This window comes from Pogona vitticeps, chromosome 1 (assembly GCF_051106095.1).
Source record: "Pogona vitticeps strain Pit_001003342236 chromosome 1, PviZW2.1, whole genome shotgun sequence".
In the NCBI taxonomy this organism is placed as follows: Eukaryota; Metazoa; Chordata; class Lepidosauria; order Squamata; family Agamidae; genus Pogona; species Pogona vitticeps.
Genome location: NC_135783.1, coordinates 300,588,191 through 300,606,646, shown reverse-complemented (window position 1 = coordinate 300,606,646; position 18,456 = coordinate 300,588,191). Strand labels below are relative to the sequence as shown.

Here is an 18,456-nt window from a genome sequence, read left to right as displayed (position 1 = left end):
GCTTCTGCGGTTTAGCCCGCAGCGCCACCACATCCCACTTGAAGATTAGAAGAGCCCACAAACTGAGAAAGTAATCAAATCATGAATATTGAGTTTTGCCAGGAACCTAGGCAAACCTCTTTAGAATTAGAAATCTTAATTTCATATTTAAGCAACACTTTAAAAAACAGCTTCACTTGCGGCAGCAGGAAGTGTAAACAAAAATGATGGTTTTAGTGCTGACCTGATGAAAAGTTTTCTGTTTAACAAAATAAGGCTTCTTGGCTGCTAAAAAACTGAATTTTATGGAAAGAAAGTGCAGAGATCATCTTCATATTGTTCCTTATGCATGTGGCCAATGCTAAGAATTTTGCCTCGTTTCTTTTAAAGAAAATCTTTCCAAAATTCACAAATTTCTTGAAAAACTAAAATGTTGGAGAAAGTGAGACTGACATATTCAGTCTTAGCAGTAGTGAAATCTGTCCAATGGATCGCAGTGATCGGTTTACCTTTTAGTAGCAAAACCAATACAAGATGCGGGCAAAGTGTCAGACACAACCTGGCCAAACAAGGAACTCTGTTCACCTTGAGAGACCCTGGTGGAAATTATAATTGACTGATAAACTAGAAATCAAAATAAAGCTACAGTGCTATATAGTATGTATTAAAGGAACATCTTAAAAAATAAAAATAAATCAGTGGCCAAAACCCTATTACAAAATATTGCAACCATAAGAAAACTGGGCCAATAGTTTTCAGTTTTCTATCTGTTGTGTTTCTGGGTGTGCAAGTAAGTGCACAACCTAGTTCATAAGCTGGCTACATCCCAGCATGCAACTGCCAGCCAGCATGTTCATGCACACTAATAGGACATATACTATTTCCAGAAAACTGAACTGCTAAATAACATGCAATACATTCACACTTGCTATTCCTGAAGTCTCAAGCAGCCAGGCAAATATGGAATCTTAAGGATTCCTGGTCAACAACCATGCCATCCTTTTTAGGAGAATGGTGCTGTAAAAATACTTTAAATAAATACATACATAAAATTCTGCATGGACCTTATTCAGCTTGATGAGTCACATGTTTTACAGGCATGCTGTACAATACGTGATACTGATGGGTTATTTTATCTTCCTATCTTGGGTCTTACCTGTTCTTCAGACTTAAAACACATGAGAACTTTTTCACCAAATGGAAGTCGAGCAACGTCGAAGCGTATAGTGAAGAGGTGGTCATCTGTACTGACGGCATCTTCATCATAGACAGCCAGCTCTAGCATGTTCTGTGAGAAGTAAGAAATACATGAGCCACAAGATAAGCCCTGTGTCTATCAAAGAAGGGAAACACTTTGTCCAGAATCCAGTTCATTGCCATGTGACGTAACCTTGTGCAGGCGTAACTTTGCCGGGCATTATGCCCTGCCAAAGCAGACTGCATAATCTTAATTGCGAATTGATGCGCTGCTTGTTTATCTGTAGCTATATTGGTTGAATTTACTTGCATGTAAGGTATTGTTTTGTTTTTAAATCTGTGGGATACTGCTTTAGGAGTCATTCTTCTCTTGAACGACAGAGGTGTTTTAAGGGGGAGATGCTTAAATATTTCAGTACTGCATAATGTAGTGACCATTAATAATAATAATCATGAGCTGTCAAGTGGAAATTCTGACTTATGGTCCAAGTTTTTCTAGGCACAGAGTACTCAGGAGGGTTTGCATTCCCTTCTTCGGGGGCCACCCTGGGATTGTGCAGCTTGCCCAAGGCCGTCCAGGCTGGCTCTTCTCCCTGGAGCCACAATGAGGGAATCAAACTCCTAATCTCTGGCTTCACAACCAGATACCAAAATCACTGAGCTCTCTAGCCATCAGCTGTAAACAGAACATGTCCTGTGTTGTTTTTCAGCAAACAACAATGCCAAGATGTAGGCATCACAAAGTGTGGTTTGGCTCCATTTGTGGGTAGGGAAGAGAGGTTTATGAAATATGAAGTGTATAAATTTAAGCCCAATCTTTAATTCTTATAAGATCAGGAAGAACAAAACAAAATCCAGAAGTGAGTCACTGCAAGGTTTTTTTCCTGATGAACGAGAGTTAATAAAAGAAAGAATATATTACATTGTAAGATATTTAAGCAACACTTTCATGCCTGGGGAAACCATTTTTACTAACGTTACAGTACACTATTTTATATTAATAGTATTTTGACATCTAATGAGTAATACTTATTAGAGTTGGCTAGTAAAATACAAATTAATTTGTATATGGAAGACCTGATATTTAAAAATGAGCACACATTTATTATGAGAAGCTCTTATAGCTGCAAACCCAACCATAAGGCTTGCACATAAAGACTTACACGTTTACTGCAACATGGTTTTTCTCATAGCCACCTTGTGAAGTCACCCGATTCCTGCTTAGGCCACAATAAAGGACTCTTAAGTTGCTACAAGACTTTTTCAGGTGTATTGCAGTTGCCAGACTGCATTTCTTCTTGCCCCTGTCCTACACCAGAGAGCGTTGTTACAATGCTGTACATTAGGGCTATGCAAAAAGAAAATCTGGCCAACTTCTGAACTGAATCCAGACCAGTTTGAGTCAAGCCCAAAGAGGAGGGGAATGGTCTGAATGAGATCCAAATTAGATCAGGACACTAAAAGAAAGTCTAACTGTACGTCTGCAAAAAGATGTAAAACCACACCATATATATACATTCCCTTCTTCGGGGGCCACCTTATATATAAGAAGACATATGGGTCATATACTAGAGAGAAGATCTGGACTTTGCTTATTGATAGCTCTGGCTTGTAATCTGAAGTAGGAATCTTGCCTGCATTGCTTTAGGGAATGACTGTATGATTTTATTGAAAATATATACTCAGTTCCTTCTCTTGTCTCTCCCTCCCGCCCCCCCTTTTTTTGGCTATTAGTTGTACATCTCAGCAAAACCTGCAGTTAGTGTTTTGGGGGCTCTTTATTTTTATCTTCATTAGTCTGAGTCTGCCTTATACCTTCCAAATTTTTTGTTTTGTTAATTTGAATAACCCACTCAATCCTCTTTTTGTCTTTCTTGCTAATTTGTGTGTGAGAATACCAGTATGTTCATTGTGTGTGAATCTAGTTCACACACCCTCTGGTGACCAATCTCAACATAGCATGTCTGATTTTGATTTTTTTGTTTCAATCTGTCTCACTTGGTGTGTTTTCTTTGTCTTTACAAAGCAGGTCTTCGTGTAAATAGAAGGTACAGACACCATCATGGAGTAGAAAAGCAGTATTAGCATATTGGAAATACTAATGTTGCATATCAGAGAAGATGTAAAGGATAAAAAGAAAAAACCTTGGACAATTTGTGTAAAACTTGTTTCACTTCATCAAATCAGAAGGTGGCTACAAATACGTAAGTGGAAAAAAAAGTTACAGTCATTAAATATTAGTAGCCCAATCCCACCTCAGATTTTTCTAGGATTTAACAGTAGCAGCCCACTCTGATGGGTATATAATGAAAAGCAATCATTCCAAATCCCAGTACAAACTGATGAGAGTTTGAAGATTCTGAAATTTGAGCAGAATTCAGATTGGTTATGGCTGTATAACCATACCATATATAAGACTGAACTGAAAGAGGTCTTAATCTAAATTCTCTGACTTCAGAACTGAATCAGGGAACCCTTATGCAGCCCTTAAACGATAATGATAATGTAAAAAGGACGTTGCAAATGAAATGAAGATGCAGTTTTTCTGAAGCTTGATTGAGGCAAGCCAGGCATTTAAATGAAACTTCCTGTTCACTGGGAGAGAGGCAGGATATGAATGAAATGAATGAACAAACAAGCAAGATATGAGCACTGAGACCCAGCTTCACTTAGCTTCCAGTCCTCTGTTCAGTTGCCTTACTATAAGCCCCAGTAAACTTGACATTGAATGACATTGAAACATGTAGCTCATTACCAAAATTCCTGATGGGAGTCTTTTTTGCAGCCTTCCTTAGAGATATTAGGGATTGAACTTGTGGCAAAGGGTGTACATCACACATGAGATTCCCTTTGTAACATGCATACACCATTCAGACATTCAGAACATTTACTATGGACTAATTCAGAGTCCCACCAGATTCCACTTGGAGGCAGTATCCAATCTCTAGATCTTGATGCTTCCCATTGGAATTAACAAATGACTATAGTTTTTCCTGTTGGACAGGGCTGGATGCTCATTTGATACAAATGTCACAGAAAACGCAATAGAACATGAATAAATAATGGATGTGGAAGATATGGTGGCAGGAGCAGAAGTACTTGAATTTCTGGAATTTTTCAAGCTACCACGCTTTATGTCTCAAGCATACTACCAAAGCTTTTAAATGTTTCTGTTTAGATGAAAGAACTAGTAAAGAAATATTGAACACTGAAATATACCTGTAGTGTATTACTTCAGTTCCCTGCCTGTGATTGGAGAGGCCTGATAACACCATTTATGATGATTAGGAGCTAGAGTGATGGACTTTATTTCTTGCCGAAGCCAGCTATAACTTTTTGTTTTAAATCAGACACTTCCCCCTCCCTTTAGAAATACAGTAATAATTACTTGTAAATTCTGGGGGAGTGGAACTCCTTGGCAGTAATCATATTAGAAAGGAAGGTACTATACCGACCCTTCCCCACCTGTAATGCGACAGAAGTCTCAGACTAGAAGTTCCATCATCACTGATAGGAACTGATACTGGAATGATGAATTTGCAGTCCACCACATCTGGATGGAGCCGGCTGGGAAAGCCTGTGCTACTCGATTGGAGTTAGTGCTTCTGTAAAGTCCCACTGCATGAGAGTGTAGGCGGCCGTGCGCTCTGTACACAAAAGTATTAAAATCAGTCCATGACAGTAGTTTAGCAAACAGGCTCCATTTACATGTGTGGAACTGTCTCGTCACCAGTCCATGCACACATAGGCCAATCAAGAGATGCATGTAGGTGGTGAAGGACAAAACCAAGGTGTGAATGATATTATACCATCCAGTTAAAAAAATAACGGTATTAGCCATCTGCAGCTGGAAGAGAGCTCTGTCAGTTCTCACCTTGACTTGTCCTTGAATCCTGTAATAAAATGTTTCGTTCCAAACAGGGTTCCTGGCGTTATTAACAGTTTTAGTCCTTTGCTTTTCACATGTCGCAGAGGGCAGCCAGAGGGTCACATAGCAGTCTGATTCGCTCACTATGTAAAGGAAAAAAGAAAAAGAAAAAAGTGTGTGTGAGAGAGGGAGGGAGAGAAAGTTGCTACTAACTTGTAACCAACTTTTGAAGCAGACCTTTTCCCTTTAACAGCATGTTGCTCTTGGACGAGGACATGCAAAGGTAAATCACTAAGTAGATCAGAAGCATGTTCCGATATTTTCATTTAAAATGGGATGCCCACTGGTCCCCTCAGCCAAATAAGTATGCAGAGAGAATGTGTGTGTGAGAGAGAGAGAAAAGCAAGTTTTATTGTTGCCTACAGGCATCCTTCTGGTCCTAGCATAAAGGCCAGTAAGCAGTAGTATTTGTACCACCACATCGAAAAACAGAAGGAGAAAGAAGAAGAAGAAAGGTGGTCAGGGAAAGCCACTCAAAGCTCAGACAAGAGGCATAAAAGTAGCATATAGATATAAGAAAGAGGGAAAGAAAGAAGATGCTGGTATTGGACAACCGTCACATGCACACCTAAATAATTTTAGTAGTTCAGTTTTTACTAAAATGGATATGAATAAAATAAAACTCCAGAATATAAATTCCAGCTCGCATAAGATCACCATAATGGAATGGGACTTGGGTACCCTGTTTTACTGTGGCTCAAGTCCTTCCTGGAGGAGAGAACTCAGAAGGCGGTGCTGGGAGATTCCTGTTTGAAGATCTGGTGGCTGTCCTGTGGAGTCTATCAAGGTTCTGTTTTGTCTCCTATGTTATTTAACATCTAAACGAAACCAGTGGGAGAGATTATCCAGAGTTTGGACGTTTGGTGTCACCAGTATACGGATGGCAACCACCTCTACCTCTCCTTGCCACCTAAATCTGAGGAAGCTACTTCGGCTTTAGATCAGTGTCTAGTTTCAGTAATAGACTGGATGAGGGTGAATAAACTGAATCCAGACAAGACAGAGGACCTCCTAGTCATTGGAAAGGAATTTCAAATAATAGGGATATAGCCAGTACTGGATGGGATTACATTCCCATTGATAAAACAGGTGCACAGCTTCTGGATTCATTCCTGAAACTGGATGCCCAGGCCAAAGTGCATTTACACAATTAAAACTAATGTGCCAGCTACGTCCATTTCTTGAGGGATCTGATCCGGCCACTGGGAGATACACCCAGTTAATTCCCAGCTGGATTACTATAATGCTGTCCATGCTGATGAAAAGTGTCAGGAAACTTCAACGGGTCCAAAATGCAGCAGCCAGATTGCTGACTGGGGCTGGTAACAGTGATCACACAACCCCACTGTTACAACAGCTCCACTGGCTGCCAATCAGTTACTGGGCACAATTCAAAGTGCTGGTTTTAACCTACAAAGCCCTAATTGGCCTAGGTCCAAGCTATCTCTAAGACCATTTCCCCCATTCTGAGCTGGCCTGGGTATAACGATCATCAGGAGAGGCATTTCTCTTGGCCCCACCTCCTTCACAGGTGCGTCTGAGGGGGGTATACGAGTCAGCCTTCTCTGTTGCTGCACCCAGACTTTGGAACTCCCTCCCACAGGAGGCCAGGCTGGCCCCATGTTTGCTGTTGTTCCTCAAGCAGGCAAAAACCTTTCTCTTCATGCAGGCTTTTAGTAAGTCCTGGCTGTTAAGAAAAGACTTTCTAAAGAGTTTCTAAATGGAGGGATATCTCTTATCTTTTTTGCAATGTGTTTTTATGTATTATTGGAATTCTGTTGCACAACTTTGCACCATGCAACCTGGATGATGCTATCACCAAAGCTATTTTGGGGAGAAGTAAGCATATTCTATTCCCTTTCCCCCAGGTTCTGGGGATCCCTAGAGATCCTTTTCATCCTGGGGAATTCTTTGGGAGCCACAGAACAGGAGGTAGCTCTTTAATGGTTGTTGCTGGTTTCTCAGGCTGTTCTGGAGGTTTTTCTTCCTAATGTTTCACCAGTCTCTGTGGCCGGCGTCTTCAGAGGACAGGAACTAGAACTCTGTCTGTGTTCTGGTCTAGTGTGTGGGATAGTTGAGTATTTGTAGCTCTGGAATCAGCTTATTGTCCTTTTCAGGAGATTGGGTGATGATGGTGATCAGGGTTGTTGTTGTTGTTGTTGTTGTTGTTGTTGTTGTTGTTGTTGTTGCTATGGGTGTATTGTTGTGATAAGGGGAGAAATGATCTGTCACTGTGATTGATGGGTGTTGTTAGCTAGTCTTTTGTGTGCATTGATCACTGGTCTTTGTGGCTGGGTAGAGTTCATTGACCTTTATGCAGACTGTATTTTTCATTGCTGGGAGCCAGGCTTCGTTGAGTTTTAGATTTTCTTCTTTTTTGTTGAAGCTTTGCTGATGTTTGTGGATTTCAATGGCTTCCCTGTGTAATCTAACATAATGATTGTGGGTGTTGTCCAGTACTTCTGTCTTTCAAAATAGGATTTCACGTTCAGCTTGTTTCAGGGCATATTCAGGTACTGCCGATTTTTCCGGTTGTTTCAGTCTGCAGTGTCTCTCATGTTCTTTGATTCTGGTGTGGATGCTGCATTTTGTGGTTCCAATATATACCTGGCCACAACTGCAAGGTATCTGGTATACTCCTGCAGTGGTGAGGGGGTCCCTTTTGTCCTTTGCTGATCGTAACATTTGTTGTATTTTTGCAGTGGGCCTGAATACTATTTGCAGGTTATGTTTTTTTCAAAAGTTTCCCCATGCGGTCCAAGAAAACAACACTGAACTGAAGAAGAAAAACAGCCACCCACAAATAAAGTATTTCTGCCATACATCAAAGGGGTCACGGACGCATGGGGAAACCGAAATCCACAATTACTGTTCATAATTACTGTCCTAATTTCTTTGAGCCTGATACATCAGACTGTTGTATATGTCTAGAGTAGAAGAAGCTTCAATTCCCTATTAGTAAAGGTACCTGTATTCCTTCCTGTTGCAGACACATATTCCTTGATAAGGAGATACACTTCGTACAATATCCTAATAAAGACACTGAATGAAATCCAGCAGTAAGTCACAATTAGAGTAGACCCATTGAGTCAATGGAACCTACATAGGTGTTGATTCACCAAATCTCCATTGATTCAATGAGCTTACTTTAGTTGTGACTTACTACTGGATTTCAGCCATTACTTCCTCTATATGTTAAAGAGACCAACTCAATAGGCAATTTGCATCTGAAATACACCAAAATACCTCAAGCTTGGAGCAATGTATTAATGATTTCAAAATCCGGAACAAGCCTCAGCAATCTGCATTTTTTCCTGTACCAGATTCTTTACAGGACTTTGCTTTACCCAGTTACAGTTTCTCTTTCCACCTCCAAACAATAGTTCTCTTTCTCTTATCATTCATCTAAAGAGATGAAGCACCAAGATGTAAATCATGCTTAGACGCTCACATAAACAGGTGCAATAATCTAGTCAGCAATGAAATCTAACAGTAAATGTCTCTTGTTCCTATTCTACTAATGTTTTAATTCTAGTGTATTTATTGCTTTTTATTCTATGTTTCATGTACTCTTGTAAACCTCCCAGAATAGTGCTTCGCACTAATGGGGCAGTATATGAAAGAAAGAAAGAAAGAAAGAAAGAAAGAAAGAAAGAAAGAAAGAAAGAAAGAAAGAAAGAAAGAAAGAAAGAAAGAAAGAAAGAAAGAAAGAAAGACTATGATGTTTTTAAGTTTGAAGCAAGTGTGAATTAATTAGGGAAGGAAGCGCACTCACAGGTATCAGCTTTGCGAAGATTTCTCATCCGTATGATTCTGACACTAAGTAAACTGCAAGGAAATGTATCCATTTGCTGGAAAATGATATGCAGAAAGGAAGGGTGAATATTAAATTTTCTGCAGAGCAACAGTTCCTGCCATATAAGAAATAATGCTTAGCATTCCATATTTTTTCCAGTTTTACAAAAGCAAACTATGTAAACTGTCATTAGTAGTTCAGCAAACAAAATGTTTGTCGCGGGCGGGGGGGGATTAAGAAAAGTCACCTCTCCCCAATTCCACCAATGGGATTATTAAGTAAGTTTTCCATGAGCAGGAGAAGATTGGATTGAAGCTATTATGGTTGGTTCCCTCTTTTATAAGCAAACACATTCTGAAGTTAAAATCTGAACATACTGGACTATGAGATGTAAACACTACGGGCAATTATATTTCCTCTCAGTTAAATGCCATTTTAGTAAACTCATTTCAAAATCTTGATTTTTTATAAACTTTTCAACAGCACTCAAGCCTGATGTTTTGGAAAACTGGGCAGTTATCAGACACATGCCCTTCATTTTCTACTTCCTGCACTCTGTGGTTTAGGGACATCCTGATAGTAAGCTATGTAATCTCTGAATGATGCCAGCCAATGAATTCCATGAGCTTGCAAAACGTCAGTTAAGTCAATCATCATTACAATTATCAGCTGCATCTTATGTGGAGCCAGGGTTCTTTTATCAAATTCACACATAATTCAAAACAGAAGCCGTGTCTTAATTTCATATGTGACATTTGTCTGTTTTTAAAATGAATGTATGAAGAAGATGCTTCCAGCCACCCTTGGGTTTATTGTTAAAAATCTGCTGATATCTAGTCATGCTGGTGAAATGCTACACCAGTATTTATCATTCCCTGTAACCAAGACATCTGATGATCATCTTCATTAATCTAGACATTCCCCTGTACTGATCACTATCTTTGTTTCCTGTGGGTGGAGTCCATAGAGGTCAGTGGGTGTATTTCCATAACCTAATTGTTATTTATATGTTACCAGTTTCTCTATAAACTGGTTCTCTCAGAACTCTCAGAACCACTGTCTCTCTCTCTCTATATATAAAAATCATGGCGGGTGAGTGAAGTGTCAGATGCTGAGAGGAGGGCTAATGGCCCAATCTGCAAGAAGGAGGAACCTGGAAACTACAGACCAGTCAGCCTAACATCAATCCAGAGAAAATTCTGGAACAGATAAGTGGTCAATCTGCAAGCACCTTGAAAACAATGCAGTGAGAACTAAAAGCCAAGACGGATTTGTCAGCAGCAAATCCTGTCAGACTAATCTTATTTTCATTTTTTTGTTGGGTAACATTGATACAAAAATGGGAAACCCTTTCAATGATGTTGTCACAGCTTGTTGTACCACAGATTGGGATACAGCAAGCTAATACAGTGGTTCTTAACCTTGGGTTACTCAGGTGTTTTTGGACTGCAACTCCCAGAAGCAGTCACCACCAGCTGTGCTGGCTGGGGTTTCTGGGAGTTGTAACCCAAGGTTAAGAACCACTGAGCTAACAGACCCAGAATCCAGCAGTATGGAATTCAACCCCATGGCCTAAACCTTCCCCATCCCTACATTAGTGTCGCTCTATGAAGGCAATTTGTGAGGCAGGGAAATCATCTTCAATTTCCCTGTCCTTCCAGTGTTCTCTCTTAGATAAGTCTTTGAATCTCCTCATAATTTCATGGAAGGGCATCAGAGGCAGAAATGCTCCAATTGTTTTTGCTCCTGAGTCCTGACATTATTTGAGATTTCATCAGTGGTTACACAACCCTACTATGGCATGGTAAATTATTATACAGTACTGCAGTGGAAAATGCTAGGGGTACAGCTGCTACCTATATACTGTCAGGGAGGTTCTGCTGTAATCCTTTCATGGCAGAAAATAGTTCAGGATTTTGCTGAAACAATGAAAAAGAACACATCTTGTAGTTTCTCTCCATTTTCTCCATTTTTCTCACATTTGGAAAAAAACCCATTGAATTTCTCAATATCTGACAGTTGTTAAAAGTACAGTGGCCAGATCAGATAAGGGCAGAAACCTTATTTATCAATTGGCTTCTCCATTATCCTTGTCATCTTCCCACTTGTGTTACTCAATGGCTGATCTCACTCTCTCTCTCTCAGCATTTACCTCCATCTTTCAGTGGTTACAGCCATAACCTCTTTCCTATCTAAATCTATCTATCTGTCTATCTGTCTGTCTCCTGTGAGTGGCAGTGCTTGCTAGTCAGCAGCAGTCACATGGTATCCTGGCACTCACCTTGAGGCCACTGTCTCCAGTCCTGCTCTGGACCTCAACCTCTCCTCAGTTGTTGTTGTTGTTGTTTGTTGTTGTTGTTATTAATTTACTTATTTAATTTAATTTAATTTAATTTATATCTCGCCTATCTGGTCGGGTCAGGACCACTCTAGGCGGCCAACAATCATAAAATGAGACAATAAAAAATATATAAACAATTCAAATGTTAGTGCCTAGCAGAGGTGAACGTATAATTAGATAACAGGTGTCCCAATACAGCTTGGCTGTCATTGGACATAGGACAGGCTAGTTTTTGAAGCTTGACATAAAATATATTCCCATTGCAGACCATAGTACAGTGAGAATGAGAGACACATTCCGATAACACACAGAGAAATGAAATGCAAATTGTAACAGATGAGCTCTGGGACCGACTTGCGCTAGTGGTCGAGTAGACCAGATAGGCGGGGTATAAATCAAATCAAATCAAATCAAATCAAATCAAATCAAATCAATCAATCAATCAATCAATCAATCAATCAATCAATCAATCAATCAATCAATCAATCAATCAATCAATCAATCAATCAATCAATCAAGATATGGCAAAATTACAACAGTAATTAAAGTCAACTGTGATTCTCTTTAGAAACAAAACAAATTAAAAGGTATCTTTGTGCATAGCTGCTGGCACAGCTGCTTCCATGAAGGATCTGTTTAATGAGTTGGTTCTTGCTCTCTGCCATTTTGCCATTCAATCGCAGCCTTTCCCCAGTTCTGAAAGTCTTTTGTACCTTGCATGGAGAATTACAGGGTACTTCATCGCACTGATCCGTGTGTTTGATTTCCATGCTTTCCACAGGATATGTGTTGATACTCAAGTCCTAGAGGAAAAAGGATTTTTTTTTTAAAAAAAGGTAAAACATAGAAGCCTGCAACTGCATTGTGTCATAACATTATGCAGTGCACACATACCAATATAAATGTTGAAATTCCATGGTACAATAGTTAATTATTAGGTGCTTGGGTATATTGGACACGCACACACTTAAGAGGATGTCTCAGTTGTAGGACATGGACAACAGGATGTAAATGTTATCCTTCCACTTGATATCGCAGCAATTTTCAAATGCTTTCCAGTGCAATCCTATCCATGCTTCCTCAGAAGTAGGTCAATAGTTATGGAACTTGTTCCTAGGTAAGTGTGAGTAGATGTGGGACGTGGTGGCGCTGCGGGCTAAACCGCAGAAGCCTGTGCTGCAGGGTCAGAAGACCAGCAGTCGTAAGATTGAATCCACATGACAGAGTGAGCTCCCGTCACTTGTCCCAGCTCCCGCCAACCTAGTGGTTCGAAAGCATGCAAATGCAAGTAGATAAATAGGGACCACTTCGGTGGGAAGGTAACAGCGTTCCGTGTCTAAGTCGCACTGGCCATGTGACCACGGAAGATTGTCTTCGGACAAAATGCTGGCTCTATGGCTTGGAAACGGGGATGAGCACCGCCCCCTAGAGTCGAACACGACTGGACAACAATTGTCAAGGGGAACCTTTACCTTTACCTAAGTATGAGTAGTCTTGCAGCTTAAGTGATCAAAGCATGAATATTTGAATTTTTTAAAAAAATCATTGCATTAAATATTTCCTGTTTGTAATCTCACCTTTCCAATCACTGCTCACTCTTTCTGTTTAAACTGTGGGGGAAATTACTGAAACATAACATAGAGAACGTGGAACATCCATACAAAAATGTTTTACCCAATGGAACTCAAGAGAATAAACCGTCTGCTGCCTTAACTATGCAGTACGCAGTTTTGGATTACTTTAATTTTTGTGCTCCAGGAGGTGCAAATGGACCCAGTCCATATCAGGATTGGACAAACACATACGAGTGGGAAGAACCTCATATTAACTCATTGTTGTGACCTTCGTTCTACCTTTCTCCAAGGTCTTAGACAGAAGGTAACTCACAACAAGATAAAAAACAATACCAGCAAGTACTGATGAAAAGAGACTGAAACTGTTAATTTAACGGCCAGTATTCTGCACAGTATTTATCCAGTGGCTCCCATATATTGTGCAATCTTGTCAAGGTATTGGTTGTGCACAACTGGGCACTTGGAGAGGACCTTGTTTTTAGTCCTGTAGCAACTTCCATAGTTGGAGTGCCCCACATGAAAATGACAAGTAGGACGCTGGCCTCTGAACAGTTTTTAAAAAGCACAATCAAGGAATTACAGCTAGAGATGGGCATGAACAAACTATGAACCAAGATAAAAAAAACACATCATGAACCAGGCAGTCCCCATCACCTCCTTGCCTGGTCCTGCTGCCGCCTCTGCCGCCGCCACCACCATCTCCAGCAGGCCGGCTTCCCTTCCAGGAGCTAGGCTTGCTATCTCTGAAGGTGGCGGTGGCGAAAGTGGAGGAGGAAAAGATGAACCAGGTAAGGTGGTGACAGGAGCAGAGGAAAGGTGGGGTGGGCAGCAGAGGGGGTGGACGTGGTAGGTTTGCCCCCCCCCCCGGGAGGCATGAACAGGAAAAACAAACAGCAATCTGGTTCTTTTTTCCAGAGATTCAGGGTGGTTCATTAGAGGGGCACAAATCATCATGAATCATCATGAATCATCATGAACTACTGGCTTTCTAATTTGTGCCCCTCTCTAATTATAGGATAAATAACGCTATTGCATTAAAACTCCTTAAAAGGTATTTTTTTTCCAAAAAAGCACAGTTCCCTCTTTTGCAGCCCAGTCTGAATGAAAACCATTGATGCATCTGAGGGAGGTCCCATCCCACCCTCACGTCCCAAGACTCTGGAGCCTTCCATCACCCTCTTGGTAATACTGAGTGCTCAGCATTGGTGTTGTGACCTGACTGCTTCTGTTATCAATTCCACTCCCCCTGGACTCATTGCTAATTTCATCAAGGGCACGGTAAAAGAAATGCACCTGGAAAAAGCACTTTATATCTATTTGCTGCAGTGGCAATGCAGTAGTGGTGGTGGAGGTGGTGCCGTTGGCAACACTGGCAGCAGCATTTCTCTTCCTTCCTCAGGCAGTGGAAGATTGTGGGTTGTCCATTCATCCTTGCTGAAAAACAGCCCTGACCATTGCTTTGTGTCTGGGTGAGAGGTTGGTAACTGATGAAAAAGGAGGCTGCTTCTGATATTTTCTGTTACTTGTTGTCACTTTGTGGGTGGTAGTGAGTATAAGAGGGTATCCTGTAGACCAGAAGTCCACGGCCTGATGCTGGTCCGTGGCCTGAGCCAGGCCGGGATGCGGTGACAGACCTCCCCCACCCCTGCACACACTCCGCCCGCACAGCTCGTTTGCGCCTGCCCATATGCATCTGCACCCACATGAGTGCTCCCCCACCCCTTTGCGCATGTGCACGAGTGCCCCAAGTGCCATGCTGCCCTTTGCACATGCACACGAGCACACACGTACCTGCATGGGTGCCCCTGCTCTTTCACACATGTACACAAGCGCAGTGGGGTGCCCCACCTTTCCCAACTGGTCTGCGGGGCTAAAAAATGTTGGGGACCACTGCTGTAGACCATTTTGACTGCTGCCATTGATGTTGTCACCATTAGGGCTGCCCTTTGCTATGTAAAGTTTGGCATCCTTTTTCCTGCTGTCAGTGTGAGCACACAATATTGTGCAACAACACTGGGCTATATCCTGTCATTTTGAATCATGGATGCACATACAATATCCCACATTCATAAAATGGAGGATTTTTGAAGAACTGGATTTCCTGGCTTTATAAAATACGAGTTTAAGTATACATACACTACATGAAACTTTTCTCATGTAGAATTACTTAGTAATAGAAGATACCAGAAGATGAACACTTGACCTGTACTATGCTTGCTGGGAGAGGAGAGAAGGCAAGAACAGATGGGATGTGGCTCTAATGTGGTTAGCGCTCCTGTCAACACTCTGGTTGATAACTGGTCCACCTTCGTAACCAGGGCTATAGACACGATCGCACCTAAACGCCCTCTCCATCGTAGAGCTCGTCCAGCGCCCTGGTTTAACCAGGAGCTTCGAGCGCTGAAGCGACATAGGAGAAGGCTAGAGTGTAGAAGGAGGAACCCAACGGATTATAATAGGATAGCTGTCAAGGTCGCAACTAACCTTTACCTGTCTAAGGTAAAGGCTGCTTGTCGAACTTACTTTGCTAACCGGATAAGCGAAGCGTCCAACCAACAGGCGGAGTTATTCCGTATAGTGTGCGACCTATCTGGAACTGGTCTGGATGATAGGCCTCCCCTTAGTTTTTCACCTGACCAGTTTGCAGCCTTTTTAAAATCTAAAGTGGAGGCTATCCGATGGGACCTCTCTCCTTTTTTGAACACAGTAAGTCGAGCAGAGATGTCCAGCGCTCCGTCTTGCCCGGTAACCCTTGACTCCTTTCAGCCTGTCACGCCTGATTCTGTGGCCAGAGTGCTTGACCGCTGTCGAGCCACCACCACCTCCTTGGACCCTTGCCCGGCCTGGCTAATCAAAGCAGCCAGTCCGATAACAACAGAATGGGCCACTGCAATAATAAATGGGTCTTTCCTTGACGGCAGGTTTCCCTCTGCCCTCAAGGAGACACTCATTAGGCCCATAAGAAAGAAACCTAATTTGGCGGCGGACAAAATTGGCAATTATAGGCCCGTCGCCAATATTTCTTTCATGAGCAAAGTAGTCGAGAGGGTGGTGTCTGACAAGCTTCAAGCACATCTGGATGAAACAGATGCCCTGGATCCTTTTCAGTTGGGCTTCAGGCCATGCCACGGTACAGAGACGGCATTGGTCGCCCTATACGATGACTTGTTGAGGGAGGCCGACAGCGGTAAAATTTCTTTGTTGGTCCTCCTCAACATCTCAGCGGCCTTCGATACCGTCGACCACGGTATCCTCCTGGGGAGGTTCTCTGAGTTGGGTATCGGTGGCTTGGATTTAGCCTGGCTCCGTTCCTTCTTGGAGGACCGCCCCCAGAGAGTGCAGCTTGGGGAGAGTATTTCGGCCCCATGGAGTCTCAGTTGTGGGGTTCCACAGGGGTCGATCATCTCCCCAATGCTGTTTAACATCTATATGAGGCCGCTGGGTGGGGTCATCAGGGGATGTGGAGCATCATGCCATCAATATGCTGATGACACCCAGCTCTATATTTCCTTTTCACCAACTACAGGTGATGCCATCCTGTCCCTCCAGCACTGCCTGGGGGCCGCACAGCAGTGGATGCAGGAAAACGGGCTGAGGCTGAACCCAGACAAGACAGAAGTTCTGAGGGTGGGTGGCCATGTGGATGGTAGCTTGGGAAACTCCCTCATGTTTGGGGGGGTGGCCCTGGCCGCAAAGAGTGGGGTCCGCAGCCTGGGGGTACACCTGGACCCGATGCTCACCATGGAAACGCAGGTGGCATCGGTAGTCCGCACCACCTTTTTCCATCTTTGGCAGATTGCCCGGCTGCGACCTTACCTGGACACGGGGGTGCTCACTACCTTAGTACTTGCGCTCGTAATTTCTAGATTAGACTACTGTAACGCGCTCTACGTGGGGCTTCCTTTGAAGCTGATGCGGAAACTTCAAGTGGTGCAGAATGCGGCGGCCAGACTCCTTACTGGAGTGAGAAAATACCAACATATCTTTCCTACTCTGGCCATGCTGCACTGGCTGCCCATCCGTTTCTGCATTGACTTCAAAGTGTTAATGCTTACATATAAAGCCCTAAACGGTTTAGGACCTTGGTACTTGGTGGAACGCTTACTCCCAACTATTTCTACCTGTGTCACCCGCGCGAGCCAGGAGTTGAGGCTGAGGAGCCTAACGCTGAGGGAGGCCCGGAAAGAAAGAACTAGAAACCAGGCTTTCTCGGCGGTGGCTCCTCGTCTCTGGAATAACCTACCTCCGGAGATTCGCGCTGCACCCTCGCTGGGTACTTTTAAGAACCAACTAAAAATATGGATGTATAGGCAGGCCGTCCCTTCCAGTTAATTCCTGTCCTCTTTCCTTTTTTCCCTCTTTATTTGATTTATTTTTATTTTTCCCATTTTATAGAATCATTTAATTAATTAATTGTTATAATTTTTTTTAGAACTCGTTATCCTTATGTTGTAAGCCACCTAGAGTGGTTGAAATGACTAGATAGGCGGGGTATAAATACAATAAATAAATAAAAATAAATAAATAAATAATCCCTCTGTGCCAAAATATTCTGATGGCCTATGTTGGACTTAATGAAATGGTGAAGCAAAGGTGTAAGTGCAACACATACAACAGAGAAACATACACACACTTTAACCTCTCAGGTAAATTAACATTGCCATGCCTGCTCCATGCAGACCAGAAAGATACGTTCCAGTTTCCAAACCCTCTCCTTGGTGTAGGCAACCTGAGGAGGTAAAGCTATATTGGACCAGCGGTTCTATAGACATGTTGTGTGCATGTTTTCCAAAAGATGTCCTCTCGCCTTTTGAAATAATAATAAAAAGGGAGAGCTGAGAGTTAGCAAAGATTCTCAAGGGAAACCAAGATCAAAGCCATCCATACTATGTGAGAGACAGGAACAAAAATCAGCTCATTTGAAATATGGCATTGGAGGAGAATTTTACTGATACCACAGACAAACAGAAAGCCAGAAAAGCAGGCACTTAGTCAAGTCAAGCCTGAAATTTCACTAGCTCAAAAATGAGGAAAGCAGGGCTATCTTACCACACATATAATGAGAACACTGAACTGACCAGAAATACAATATTGCTGGGGAAAAGAGGTAGTAGTAGGAAGAGAGGAAGACCTAACATGATTGGTGGAATGGTTGAAATATGACATAACATAAGTAGGCACCAAAGCTTTGCTAACATAAACCTTCCCCAGCCATAAAACAAAACAAAACAAAACAAAACCACCAGTAATTTCACAGCTTAAACGAGTGAATTTCTGGATATTTGTTCTCTATTATTTTTTTAAAAAAATATTTTAAAATATTTTTACAACCAGAGACACAGAACCCCTTTACCAGCCCCAATTCCTGTTTGTCTAGGAAGTAGTTAATCCCAAAAGAATATTTACTGAAAGCACCCTGGGCTGAGATAACTGCCCTGACTTTTTGTAGTGCAGAAAAAATTTGAATACACCTTACAAAATTGTATGCTAATGCCCTGGGGATACATGGCAAAATGTCTCTTTCTGGAGCACTGTCACTCCACCACTTTTTTAAAAGCAGGTCTGTTTTTTTCTTTTAATTCTTTCATTGCCCTCCAAACATCTCCTGTTCTGGCCCATGAAGTGGCAACAAGACTTTGGA

At 42.0% G+C, this 18,456-nt stretch overlaps 1 protein-coding gene across 1 annotated transcript in view; it reads right to left on the bottom strand.

Moving 5' to 3' along the window:
- Positions 1-14,612, bottom strand: part of LOC110079010 (cytosolic phospholipase A2 epsilon) — a 44,983-nt gene extending 30,371 nt beyond the window's left edge. The window contains exons 1-5 of the mRNA XM_020793734.3: positions 14,607-14,612; positions 11,955-12,044; positions 8,880-8,955; positions 5,051-5,187; positions 1,136-1,267 (exon numbers count right to left, since the gene is read on the bottom strand). Of these exons, the coding sequence (XP_020649393.3) occupies positions 1,136-1,267; positions 5,051-5,187; positions 8,880-8,955; positions 11,955-12,044; positions 14,607-14,612 (441 nt within the window). The remainder of the gene's footprint in view (positions 1-1,135; positions 1,268-5,050; positions 5,188-8,879; positions 8,956-11,954; positions 12,045-14,606) is intronic.
- Between the last annotated feature and the right edge of the window lie 3,844 nt (positions 14,613-18,456).